This window comes from Pteropus vampyrus, unplaced genomic scaffold (assembly GCF_000151845.1).
Source record: "Pteropus vampyrus isolate Shadow unplaced genomic scaffold, Pvam_2.0 Scaffold47, whole genome shotgun sequence".
Lineage (NCBI taxonomy): Eukaryota > Metazoa > Chordata > Mammalia > Chiroptera > Pteropodidae > Pteropus > Pteropus vampyrus.
Genome location: NW_011888828.1, coordinates 3,947,772 through 3,962,575, shown reverse-complemented (window position 1 = coordinate 3,962,575; position 14,804 = coordinate 3,947,772). Strand labels below are relative to the sequence as shown.

At 33.1% G+C, this 14,804-nt stretch overlaps 1 protein-coding gene across 6 annotated transcripts in view; it reads right to left on the bottom strand.

Moving 5' to 3' along the window:
• Positions 1-14,804, bottom strand: part of LRBA (LPS responsive beige-like anchor protein) — a 573,246-nt gene that overhangs the window by 259,653 nt on the left and 298,789 nt on the right. For 5 of the 6 annotated variants that reach the window (XM_023530214.1, XM_023530213.1, XM_023530212.1 and 2 more), the window contains one exon: positions 1,378-1,538. In XM_023530214.1, the coding sequence (XP_023385982.1) occupies positions 1,378-1,538 (161 nt within the window). The remainder of the gene's footprint in view (positions 1-1,377; positions 1,539-14,804) is intronic. The other variant, XM_023530215.1, reaches the window with a different exon arrangement.

The following is a 14,804-nucleotide window of genomic DNA, read 5'->3' as shown; positions in this document are numbered from 1 at the left end:
ATACTTATTAAATTTTAAGTGCACATGGTAACATCTGTTTGACTGAAAAGGATAAAACTGCAAAAGGGCTGATTTTTTTCAATGTAAGGGTCATTAGTCAAAAACTCAAATATAAAAACAGGAAAGAAAATATATAAATATATACATGTGACTCTGAAATCTATAGTACCACATAAAAAGTACATGAACCTTAAAAGCAAAAGTGGCCTAATTAATTCTACATCTTATTTCTCCTTCTCCACCTCCTGTAGCTGAAGATGTAGGGCACTGAGACTATTATTGCTTTTAGATCACTTTGTTATTGACTATTCTCTGTATGATCATTTATTTTAAAGGACTGATGTCACATTTGGTGTTATATCTGATGACATATTGTGGACATTTTCTTCCAGAAATGGCTCTTTAAGGCTGAGTGCAAGAGGTTAAGCTGTCTGACTGAGGCCAAACCTAAGATCACAGACTTTTAATCTAAACTCTTAATATCCTTACTGAATGTAATTTAAAATTTATTTTGTATACTACATACAATCATTTAACCATAAGATGCTGCATGTTAAACTAATACTCTATAAAAGGGGAATTAAAACTAATTACCTTATATAATCAATTTATATTTTATAAAATAAAAAGAATTTTAATGTGGAGAGAGGCATGTGTCCTCTTAATGTATCTTAACTGGCTTTCAAAAATTTTAAAATATTAAGTGAAACCCTATGAGCAAAGAGAGTAAATGATCAAACCAAAGGACTTTTTCAGTTTTTCCCATTTGCTCATCAGGCTTCTACCTAAAATGAATCACAGTGATATGCATTATATCAAGAAAAGGAAAAGTGTTTTGTTAAGCTCTGATAACAAGATGATGCAGAACAGGAACATTTGAAAATAATGTCAATTCTCTTTTTCCAGGAGCCATCGATCACAGCCATCTACAAATCAAGGCTCAGAAAGTATCTAGGCACTTGGACATTTATTACCATCTCTCCCACTTCATAATCTCATGCTAAAATACCAAGGGTGAGGGAAAACCATATACACACACAACAGAACCTGGAAACCTATTTGGTTTGAAAATGCTGTCTTTCTGATATTCATGGATTTAAGGCAGGCGTCTTGGATTAATTTACTCAAAGCTGAATGTGTCACTTAAAAGAAAAAATATTTTACCCTTCTACTCTGAAACAAAGGCTCTATGTTAAGTAAGTTTTGCATGTGTAACATAATAAATAAATACACCTGACACCATAATTTAATAGGACTCTACACTAACTATAAAAATTTAACTTCTCTTTCTGGGGTGAATAACTGAAATGTGGCATTGGACCAGTTTACAGTGCCTTGTAATAATGAAGTTATGCTCTTCGTTACCAAGCACTGTACCTGCTGCTATTGGCAAGGAGTGGTTCATACACTGACCATGCTCCACGGCTGTTTTTAGTGTCGCTTCAGGATGTGTCGATCCTAGAGGGTTACGCACAAATCGTCGCCGGCGCCGCAAGTCATCTTCCCAGTAGTCAAGGCGCCAGAACTCACGAGGACGACTACAATGAAACAGAGAAGCCACATATGTTAGCAATTATCAAACAGCGTGGTAGCACTGAATTTCTGCATAAAGCTCTCCTTGTTTGCTCTGCCTTTTTTTTCTTCCCCTTCCTCTTAATTCTCCCTCCACCTCACACTCCCCTTTCTGCAATCTTTAACTTAGGTATGTCCTTGAAAATAACAATATCACCTTCCCGTCTAAGGAACTCCTTTTCCTTTTTCTTGGAAGGTGAAATGAGCACTAAATACATCATTCTGAAATGAATTGCTGACAGTGTGATCAGTTTCCCCACACTCTAGTGGCATGTGCTCTGATTTCAGCCTCATTTCAGCCTCAGCAGGGCACCTTTCTCTGTGGCTGCATTTATAAACCAGAATAGGGAAAAGGCTATTATAAATATGGTATAGCATTACCTATATTAATCAAAGTCTGTCCCCCTTCATTTTTCTTCCTAATTTGTGCCTTTTTGCACAAGGTCAGTAAATCATACCATGAATTCTTGGTCCAGAAAGTGTTAACTTTAATGAATATCTCAGTTACATGGTTATGTATGTGATAATAAAATATTACTCTGTTTAGATGTGCAGGAATTTAATTAAAATAATCTCTTAAAATATTCATTACATTTAGCCCCTGAGGCTTAGAACAACACAAGAAAATGCATTTCTTTTCCATTTACTGTTTTAAATAAACCATTCCTATAGAGTGAAATAGCAATCTATTTTCAAGCAAATCAGATTGGATTTCTGTTTTATGTAGTCTGTTTTTATATTTAATTAAAAACTACATGCTATATGATGTGCAATAATTGCTATATCAAAAGTATACTTTTGGAAATGTATTTTTTAAAGGGTTCACTCAATTCAAGTTCTACTATATTTTCTCCAATTATTTAGATCTTTTACATGACAATATATAAACGTCAACTTCCTCTCCTATTAACTAATCATGATCTAACATGCTGAAAAATATAAAGAAAATGCTAACATGAAGTTTTTCAGTTATGAGCAATATCTCTGCAGAATATATTTATTCACTAAAGATACACAACATAAAAATCTATAGGTTTTGATAATAAAATTTTAAAAATTCATAATCCAAACTGCAAGGAATGACTAATACAAAATAAAATCTCACTTGTATTTCATGAGCTAATAAAACTGTACCTGTCAGCTTTGACAAATTAGTAGTCTTGACCGACCGACAGTCCCAAAATACCCACAGAGAAGTTACCCTATTCTGATGTTTTAAAATGCTACCTTTAAAAATTAAAAAGATTTATAAATAAGTACTTATCAATTAAAAATTATCTCGGATTAATAAAAGCATAGGCAGCAGTGTATTATTTGTGAGAATATTTTTTAAAAACAATAGGAATCCAGGCTCTTTCCTGAGAATGCTGGACAGACAATAAAACATCAAAGATTTCCTTTGTTGATTCTGATCAAGCATAAAAAAGGAGATATAATGTAATCAGAATGGAATAGAAAAAAGTGTAAGAACTGCAGTTCTCAGAAAGATTAAAAAGCTTTTCTTTTTTTGTCTACATTTTAAATGAAAACTAATATATCATTTAAAAATTTTAAAAATATCTACAGACTATGCATAAAAGCAAAAGACAACAGTTGTTTGAACTCAATTAATAAAATTTTCTTTAGGTGAGAGAGGAAAAGGCAGTACACAGATGGCTATGTGTATGGCTTTGATAGTCATGGAGCTTGGATAGGCACTTCATCATTCTGCCTACCTACATTTATCTGTTAAAATTATTATCAAATATCAGCCAGGATGCAGTCGTGAATCACAGGCTGCTCCTCGTCTTCAGGGGAATGATACAATGAGGGTCTATTCATCAGTGCGGCAATCGGCACAAGTAATTAGTTCCCTCGACTGAGATCTCCTACAAAGCCTATTTCAGTCAGCACCACAAACATATGACCATGTAAAGCTAATGAAAGCTGCTAAAATTTGTTAACCTTTTCTGCCATCAATCCTTCTAATATTCTATGCTTCAGTATTATGCAAAGGTGGTAAATTATTAATTTGTCATTCATTCATCCTTCTGAATTTTGAGTCAAATTAAACGGTGTCATTCTTCTTGATAACAATTAAAATTATAAGAGATATTAAACTGCTTTTATAAAATTATTGCCAAATTAGATAACAACAGAGTGCAGTATAATGCACGAGAGTGAAGTCAAATCCAATGGCTATTAAAGCATGTGCATGATAATTTTTGTCATACAGTAGAAAAACCAGAGAAATTATAAAATCATCCACAAGTTATTAAGTAACTCGAAGATAGTATCTATAAGCATAGTAACCAAAATTAGGGGAAAACAGAACCATAATATTTATTTTTGTGCTCTTTGACACTAACAAAAAATGGTCACAGTGGTGACATTTGGCTGAAACAAAAACACTAATACATCAGGAACTGAGAATTTGTTCACATAGTAGAAAAAATTTTAAGATAAGTTTCCCTTACACTCATTATATACTTCTGTGTTTAAATCTAAATGTTCTATCAAAAATTTAAAAATACTTAGATACAATCCAAATAGAATGAAGAACTTTATACCTTAGCACAACAATATTTACAAAAGCTATATCTCAGGCTACCTTCTCAATACAAGTCTATCTCCTGTTACAACAATTTAAAATCTGAAGACAGCAAAAATCACTTACTTCCGATCACAGATCTAGAATGGATTACAAAACCACCTACACAGACCAACAATTTTAATACATTTTTTTGAGACTCTCAAATCCTCAGAAACTTACTCATAATGGAATAGCTATTACAGCCTCATCTGAAAAAAATAGCTTTTATCATCCGATTTCTGATGGTGAGAGTAATACACGTTCTTTGGGGAAAAAAAGTCATACTCATTTTTTCAGAGGAGGGTAATTACTAGCATGTTTAAAGTCATTTACACAGTAACAAACCGGGGCCTAAAAATCTAATGTTTTGTCCCTTCAACCCTACTCCCTCCAGCAACATACACTCAGTATAAAGTTCTATCACCAAAAAAATGAGGCACAATTTATCATTTTAGAACAATATTGGAAAGGGGAATGTTAAGCTTTCAATTATCAACTTAATGTTTGATCATTCACATAAAGATTTTACTCCATTAAGAAATACTGTCACCCCGCCTTCCCCCCAAAACCCCTTCTATAGGAAACAGAATAAAAAATTGGAAAATCTGACATATTTAACTTTCTTCCCATATTGATCCAACTTTCTTCCCATAGGTTATGAAGAACTAAATAAGTTATTGTACATTTTTGGACTTATCAGCATGGTAAGGCTAGAAAAATTAAAAAGACTTCAAGTATTCAGAAATAGATTGTTGACCAAATACAAGCATGGATGAGAAATCACCTATTCTAAGACTGTACAAATATGTCTATAGATCACTATATACCTATTCTTCTATGTATCTGTATCTATGTACAAAATTATATTAATAGTATATGATGCAATATTCACAAACTTCATCTTTATTCATTTCCACTAATAATTAAAATTAAGATCACTAAAAAGGTATTCAAACTAAAGATGTGAGCCTAGGCTCTTATTAGATCTGGAAATAAAACCTTCTCTGTAAAAGGTGCTGTAGTTAGGTCCTCTCTCAGTACACAACCTCCAAGCACTATAATCTGACTAACAGGAATAACGTGTCTTTGAAAAGTGTGGCTGACACGGAAATTATATGTTCTAACTTTTCTTTCTAATGCTTACTTCCCAAATCTTTGGCCTAATGTCAAAATCCGAGATTAAAATTGCAATGTAGGTTTGCTTGCCTTTTTCTAATTATAAATCATGGAATTATCTTTCTACTTTTAAATAAACCTTCACATTTATATGTTTGTATATACATACCTTTAACATACCACTACAATCTATATTTTAAAATGTCATTTTAATATAAAAACTATGTATTTTTCATTTGACAAGAACAGAATTGAATAGATTGTTGAAATAAATCTTAGGACATATAACTCAAGCATTAATAGATAGGCTGTTTTTTCCCTTTCTTAGGTCTTTCTTAGGTGTGGTTAGTGAGTTGATCAGGTAAGACAAATGAGTAAGAATTAAAACAAATAAGAATTAAAAAAATATGTGTGACAGAGGAGAGCTCTACTAACTGGGTATTAAATTGCACAACTCCAGGGGGCACTGTTCATATCAAAATTTGTATAAGTGGCACTCATGTGGTTGTGCATTGCTCATTCTGCATTGCTATATGAATACCTTATGAGATCAAAAGGGTATTAATAGAACATCCTATCCTCTTCTCTCTCCAGGCAAATGCTCAGGCTCCTCTTCTCTCCCAGAGTTAGATCTAATCTTGGAAATAGGAACCAGAACAAGGCCCTTCAGATTCTATCAGTGGCAGTCACAAAGTATTTATTTCCCTGCTGTAGGAAAAGGTGTCCGGCCCAAGAATAGGTATGGTTGTTTAAAAAAAAAAAAAAAAAAAAAGCAAACTTCAGTATGTAGAATAAAACAGTTGAGAACAAAAGAGAAACATTAACATTTACTTCACTAAAGTCATTAAGATTATATTGCTTCATTAAGAAAGATTATTTTCTTGATATTTTTTTATTAAAGCAGAATGATGTTAATTACTAAAAAAAAAATCAGTGATACCTACGTAAGTATTCTAATTATTCTATAACGGAAATATATTGACATTATTCATGTTAGCCAGATATATGCATATCTCTCATTCTACTGGTTTTAGTGTCATTTTAATGTAACTTGAATCCACATGAATAAAAGAATGCTAGTTTTAAAAAGAAAAATTGTCACAATGCACCTATACTAGAAAAATTTCCCTTTTTCCATTTTACCTACTTTCTTGTGATAATATCTGATAAAACTTTATGACGTTAACAAAACTCAGTAATAAATTCCTCTGGCTAGAGAAAAGTTCTAAATCCTAGAAAATTTTAATACTTCATATTTGTTCTTAAATTTTTATATTACCTGTTTTTCTAACTCCTATAATTGGCTAGCTTCTATTTCCATATCTTTAGATTAAAAATTCATGCTAGACATTAGCTACAACTTAAATAAACATTAACCTCTAAAATGAAGTAAACATTTTCAGTGCACTGTCAGCTAGAAGATAAAAGTGCTTAAGTTCCAGAAGGGTTTCACTTTCTGCATAAATCTTGGTGAAATAATGCTCAGATACTATAGGGTATCGTACAATATAAAAGAATGCTTTATCTTACAAACTGAAATCTATGGTGCTTTCATGCACATAGAAAAATTATTAACTAAAACCTCTGTTTACCAAGTACCAACTATAAATCAAATGCAGGTGATCTATGCACTGTGCTGTCTTAATGAAAAGGAAAAAAAAAACCCTTCAATTGCATGAATTCCAGCAAAGGAGACATCTTCTAAAGCAGAATTCTTCATTGAAGCTTGACATAGGAATTTTACATTATATTGAGTTACTAGAGCATCATGCACATTATTTAATTATGTACAATTATATTTTATGTAGTTATGAATTTTTGCATGGTACTAATCAGTGTATTTCTTTATGTGCTTTTAGAGACATGTAGACACCCATCTTCAAGTAGCTATTACTTCAGGTATTTTATAAAAATATAATTTTGCAATAATGTCAATTATTCAATGAATGAATCCCAAGTTTTTCCCAGTTGCTGTTAACCTGTTAACCATTTCTTTATTCACTCAGCATTTTTACCAGTACACAAAATTACGAGAAAATAGAAATCTAGTGTTAACTGTACTACAAGTTAAAATTCTAACAAAAGACAACTGAAATAATTAAAATAAGTTATATTGCTGGATACCAGAAACCCTAAAACTCACCTCAGTAGCCACACTATTTAGACAAATCTCATCTATATTCCCATAGAAATAAAAAAAATTCTCCTAACAATTGCTGACTATCAACTATGTACCAGATCTTGGTACATACAAATAAAGTATGTTGGGCTCAACCTAGAATTTTTTATATTATATTCAGGATAAAGAACTTATTAAACATCAAAAGTAATACGACGTTTAAAATAAACAGCATGTATTGCATTAGGCTACTCTGTGCTAAACATCTTGTTCTCTTATATACATTATCACCAAGCCTCACAACAACCCTGCCATGATTAAATACTGTTATTTTCATTTTAAAGATAAAGAAGCCAAGTCTTATCCATCAGTAGTAAATAATACGTCTATGGACTTTAAAGCCAATGAGTGTTCACATGATATTCCCTCTAAAAACCCTTATTGGATACTATTATAGCTATGATCAAAGTACTAATTAATCCTCCCTGGGAGGATTGAAGATTTCATTAAGGATTCAACGAGGATCTATTTTGTAAGTTCCATGAGGTAAAGGGTTTGCATCTAATTCACTGACCAATCATGGTAACTGGAATAAAGCTGGCACCTTAGTAAATAATCAAAGAATGAACAAGATGACTTCTAAAAGACACTAAAGTGATAAACAGGAACCTGCTGGGCAAAATGGAAAAAGCATTATAAACAGAAAAAATAGCACAAAGGCATGGCGACATAAAAAGGCACTTTTATATAAGGAAATTTGGATGAGAAAAGATCATTTCAAAGAAGACTTAGAGAAGCAAAATCTAAGGTAGGAAACAGGTTTAGAACCAAGATTCCAAAAGGGCTTGTACAGTTAATCAAAGTAGTTACCATTACATCTTATAGTCGACAGAGAGACAATCAAGCTTTCTCAATAACACAGGATTAATATGATCAGACTTGTATGTTACATGGCAGCAATATAAAAGAAGTCAGAGGGTTTGGAGCCTAGAGGCTATGATTAGAGAGACACATCTGAAGTGGAATAGATAAGATTTGCTGAGACATTCAATATGAGAGGTGAGGAAAAGAAGATAATGAGAATAAAATTGAGGTGAGTGACAAAGGGGCAGTGTGGGGATAAAGATGCTATTTAACTGAAATGATGCAGAGGTGGTTGAGAATGTCCTGCATACCTAATAACATCTAGGCAGGTATGCCTAATAAGTAAGCAATATAACTTGGGAAACTCGAATAAGCAGCCTGGCTAGAGATATAAAATTGGCAGATTTATCAACCTTGGGAGTCGGTGGATTTAGATATTCATCTAACAAAAACAAAACTATATTAGAAGGATGGGAGAAAAGCTAAATCTGGGAAATTCCAATATTTAAAATACTGAAGAGAAAAAAAATCAATGAAATGAATAAAGAAGAAAGCAACTGCCCCTTACAAACCCCTTAAAGTAACAAGAGAACCAAAATCGAATGAGACAAAAAGGACAAAGACTCTTCAAAGCAGTGAGTGGAAAGCAGTATTTAATTCTATATAAAAATGTCCAGAAGAACAAACAATAAACAGCTCTTAGGTTTTTGTTTTAAGCAATTATATAATTTATATACTATAAAGTTCACCTGTTTAAACAATTTAATAGTTTTTAGTATATTTACCAAGTTGTGCAACAATCGTCATAATCTAATTTTAGAATTATGTTTATTTCCCCCCAAAGGAATCCCAGTCATTCCCCCATTCTCCCTTCCTTAGAAATGAACACATAGAGAGGATTTCACAGCATGCAGGGCAAAAGTAGATGAATGTGCTTGCACTGATTTGGAATTTAAGTTTGAACTGATTTTTAAAATAAGTCAAATTGTGACTGGTAAAAGGCATTTTTATTATTATTGAAACTTTTTAGAGAGTCTATGGGCTAAGAGAATGTGTGTAAACATATATTTGTATGTACACACACACACACACACACACACACACACACACTCACTCACTCATTCACTCACTCACTCACTACATTTCTGGTATCTCTAACATACCAAAGAACGGAATCGAATTTATTTGTTCAGGGACTTTTTAAAATCAAATCCCTGAACAAATAAATACTGTAAGATATATAAAAGCTAAAGTTTTGGAGTAATTTCTATTAAAACCAGAAGTCGTTAAAATTTCTGAATATGATAAAAAATATTTTGGCTTCATTTCTTTTAAAGTATTGAAAATTAATCATCTTAGCTCTACCATATGCAAGATCTATCACCTTCTCATAAATCATTTATCATCTTTGGATCTCCTCTGCCTTATATAATTTTAACTTGTTCAACTTACCTCACATGGTACATGTGAGAAATTAAATAAAATGAAGTATGTGAAATTATTTCAACAGTAAAATGCTGTGAAATGGAAGATATTGTTTGCAGTTAATAATGGATTTAAGTGTTTGGATACTTCTGCATGCCATTTACTTTAATAAAGCACATGTTTAAAGTGATATCACCAGTGATTTAAAATGTGATTTAAAAAAAAATCCCAATTTAAATACTCTTTAAGAGAGTAAGGAGTACAAATCAGCAGTTACAAAACAGTCCCAGGAATGCAAAGTACAGCATAGGAAATGAATGTCAATAATATTCTAATAATTATCTGTGCTGTCAAGTGGGTATTGGACTTATCAGGGGAATCACTTGTAAGTTACATTAATGTTAACAACTATGTAGCATGCCTGAAATGAATATAATATTGAATGTCAATTGTAATTTAAAAATATATAAATTAAAATAAATAAATAGATAGATAGATAGATAGATAGATAGATAGATAGATAGATAGATAAAATGCCCATTAGCATACCATAGCATTGATTGGATTACTTTTTTTTCCTACAGATTTCCCAATTCTGGACATTTTATACCAATGGAATCATATAATATGTAGAATTTTTCTGAGTAGCTTCTTTCACTTAGAATGCTTTTGAGGTTCACCCGTATTGTAGCAGCATGTATCAGTACTTCATTACTTTTAACTGCCAAATAATATTTTATTATATGAACACAATACATTTTGTATATCTGTTCATTAGTTGATAAACATTTGAATTATTTCCATTTTGGGGGATCTTTGCATAATTAGAAAACTGAAATACTCACAATTTCCTTAATTATTCAAGAATTACAATTTTGTTCAGATATCACTTCTTAAATGATTTGATGCTTTTAAAAAATCTGACTGTACATCAATTATGATAATCTTATCATTTTTGCCAGTGACTGGTTCCAATGATTATTAAACTAATCGTTGAATAAATTTTGCCAAGCAATCATTTATCACCAATCTGAAATGCGAAACTTTTATTCAGTGTTTGGCACAATAGTTCTCCCAATCTTCTGATAGCCTAGAAACAGTAGACTCAGTTACTGGCAGCTATAACACAACCCTGACAGGCCAGACTGGAGGACAAGTTTATATATCCCGGGATACAAAACTGAAAAAAATTGAGAAAAATGGAGTTGCCCCCAAGCCTTTACAAATCTGCACATTTTATTATGAAAGATAATATATTTCTTCACAATTTAATGAAGTAAAGAATCTCACTTGGGTTAGAGCTGGGTTTTCTGTGACTTGCTTTTAAAACCATCTAACAATCTAACAGATAAAATGATTATTGGTGATGCTATTAGCAATTTGATTACAGTCCTGAAAGGAAAAGTAGATAGTAATGTATGGATGCTTTGGTGGAGACAGTTAAAACTGACTTCCTCTTATCAAAATTTTTGACTATGAAAGAAATTAGGGAAGTAGAGTAGTAGTTTAAAGAGGGTAAAGAACAGACTTAAGCACATTGCAGATGGAAAAGACTACCTCCAAAGAAATAGAAGAGACTGAAGATGGAAAAGCGGAGGAGGGCAGGAGCAGGATTTTGAAAGAAGTAGTATGACCCTGTGAGAAAACAGTATAATCTCCTTGGAAATAAACAAAAGTCGCCGTCTACTCTGTGGCAAGATGGAAAGAGGGAAGGCTCTGTATTTTCATAAATGGGTTTACGGTTGAAGAGAAGAAAAACTGAAGGTCTGATTTTGGCCTGATTATTTCTATTTTCTCTATGAAACAGCAGGTTTTTGACTGAAGAATAGAGGGATACAATTTAGAACAGTTGCCTTGGGAAATATAAAAGAAGGCTAAGGAAAGTTTAAGGATGACTATATATTTATGAAGGTCTAGATAGATTGGAAACCACTGGAAACTTTGTCTAGAGTGGTGCTAATATGTATAATTGTGATTGTGTGTACCACCACAACCCCGTCCTATACTCAGCAACCTACGAACAAGAGTAAAGGGGGCAGTTGGCTGAATTCACTCAAGATTTAGGACTAATTTGGCTGGCAAGACAAAATAAGGAAGGTTAAGGAAAAGGAGTAGGCTGGTGAGACTACCTGGGATAGGTAAGAATGATAAATCTATGATCAATCCTTCTAGACCTCAATAAAATAACTAAATATAGACTTTATTAGACATTGACTCATTGGGAAACCAAATTTACCGTTTCTCAAGTCATTTATATTGATGATAATTTGGCTTCTCAATGAATTAATATATCTATTTACTCAATATACATATTGAGTATTTATTTAATGTTGAGTATTCCACTTGTACTAAAACATGCCTAGAATAAAAGAATGGAGGCTTCTACTGTATTTAAAGACTATCTTCAGTCTTCACACTATAGGATCACTGTGGTAAATATAAATAGTCACGGGGGCTGGACAATTAGAATGTAGAGAATGATCTGAAGCCTCAGGAAGATAGGACTCTTCTGAGATATATATTACATTATGCTAAAATGTACTATAATGTATCAAGCATTAAGTGATCTCATCTAACTCTCAAAACCACCCTGTAAATTAGGAATATAATCTCAACTTAACAGGTGAAGAACTAAGGCTCAGAATTGAAGTCATTTAGCTACTAATAAACAGCTAGACCTCACCTCTGTGAATCTGCACTGATCAAAAGATTTTGGTAATCTACTTTGTTCAAGCTATTTCCATGCTACTTTGGCTAAGATGCATGAGGTTAATTACTATATTTAGTAAGACAGTTTACTGTATTAAGTTTAAACATATTTTTTATAAAATGGCCAGATTTAAATGGGGCCAAACATTTTTTAACAAGTTATATGAACAACTATTAGCACACATTCCAATAAAGAATAACTACAAAACACAATTTTTCCAGCATTAGCATCACCTAAAACTAAAATAGCAAGACCATTAGACTGAGGGACGGGGGTGGGGGAGTTATAAGGTTCTAATCTTTTTAACAGATAAGTAAAACTAAGGTAAATTATAAGTACTGTGTAGTGCAGGTCAGCATTTGTAACTGGAAATCTTGGAAGCTATTAATATTCACTGAGTGTTTCTAGTAGCTTCCTGCACTTCCCCCAAATGGGAAGAACTACAGGTTTACAAGAATAAATCTCAGCCAAAAAACACTGCCTTGGCATTCAGGATCTCCTTTTCTCTGAAACTCAGGCCCTGGATCACATTTTCATTGTGGTCATTCTTAAGATAGCTTATAAGTTATAGAAAGAGAAGGAAAAAGTAAAGAAATATCAGCCTCCACGGTACATTATTATCTTTAAATAAATAATTTAAAGGCTTAAATGGAAGAGTAACGCAGTAATCAAATACTTTCTGCCTTTCACCCAAACTCTCAGGAAAATACTGGTAAAAGCAAAGGATTGATTTTAAATAGCATTAAAGAAAAAAATATATACTGTGCTTTGCAAGCTAGGTAAATTAGGAAGAAGTATGTGCTCCTTATCCACAAGGGAGAAAGGGCTTATTATGTTACACTTCCAGGTTTTTAAGACAGTTGGAAGCCAGTTCTTTCAATAGTTGCTGTCATCTCCTAGAAACTTTCTAGTACTTCCAATTTTGAAGCAATTATTCATGTTTTGAAGTGATTTATTTTCCTCTTCTTTCTTTACTTCACTTCATTTCTTCTGGCTCTCAATGACCAGTTCTGCTTTGGCTTAATTATATTCATTAACAAATATTTTTGAATTCCCATTACAATTTGGAAACCACTAGTTGAGGTGCTATAGGAAACCAGTCTCTAACCTCATGGTACTTATGATCTAATAAATGGGATAAAATAAGCAACAAAGAATTATATATGGCATAAGATCCATGCCTTTAAAAGTAGAAATCCAGAGCTACTGAAGTTGGATTTTTAAGAAGTAATAAAAAGTTAAATGTAAAAAAAAAAAAGGAGCAAGTGATCACATGTTTTTAAGGGACCAGGAAATTCTTTTTAGGAACAAGAGATTTTTGACAAAGATCTTTAAGAAGAGGTCGACTTTCAATTGATATATGAGTAGATGGTACTGTAGGCTTTTCAGAGAGCATAAGGAAAAGAAAAGAGGTCAAAAATTCAAAGCAGACCAATTGGCTTGGCCCCAGTAGAAAATGAGGTATACAAGAATGGTTGGGGCCTGGCCACATGGTAAAAGACCAGGGATGAAAAACTAATGCGTTTATATTTCACTCATTCACTCACTTATTCGGTTAATCAGCAAACACTTATTGAGCACAATGAGGTATAAGGATCTTAGCCAGGAACTAGAGACTTAGAGTCATCTGGTGCTAAAGAGAGTCATTATCCTCAAGGACCTCACAGTTCACTAGAAGAAACAGATATATGAAGATACAATTATAATATATGCAAACATTCCTTCCAAACACAGTGGAAAGACATTATACAGAGTAATAGAAGGCTTCTTAGAAGGCAATAATAAATTGAGTCAAAGTTAACAGATGTTAACCAGGAGACTAAGAAAAGGAAAAGCATTCTTTCTGAGGGAATAACACTGACAAAGCCAAATAAGTAAAAGACAACAGAGTATACGCTAAAGCTAAGCATTTCCAAAATTTTGGGATAGTATAAGGCAGTAAGTGGCCAAAGAAGAGGCTACAGAAATACACAGGGACCAGACCATGGAGAATCATCTTAGGAATATGACTCCTGGCCAAAATGCTAGGTGTGATTATCTTCAGGCCTGACCACAGCCAATTACAGAGGCTTTGCCTGTGAGGCATCATGGGGCAAAGCAGCCCTTCCCTCAAACCAGACTTGGAGCACAGCTAGGTCACTGCAGTCTCTGAAGGGAGCTGTAGTCAAGGACTCAGACCACACCAGACTGGCCAGTCACGCTCTTCACATACTTGGATTCCTAGACCTGCACTTTCACCCCTAGGTTTATCGGAAGCCTTGGGCAGAGGTCTTCTTTGGGCATCTCTGCAGAGGCTTTATTAATGGAGGAGAAAAGAAACTTTGAAGATAGACACTTTGCCCCACTGTCACTCAATCCACTCCAAGCCTTTCCCCTTGGCTTCCTTCCAACCATAGGGTCCATAACTTCTGTAACCTTTCGTTCAA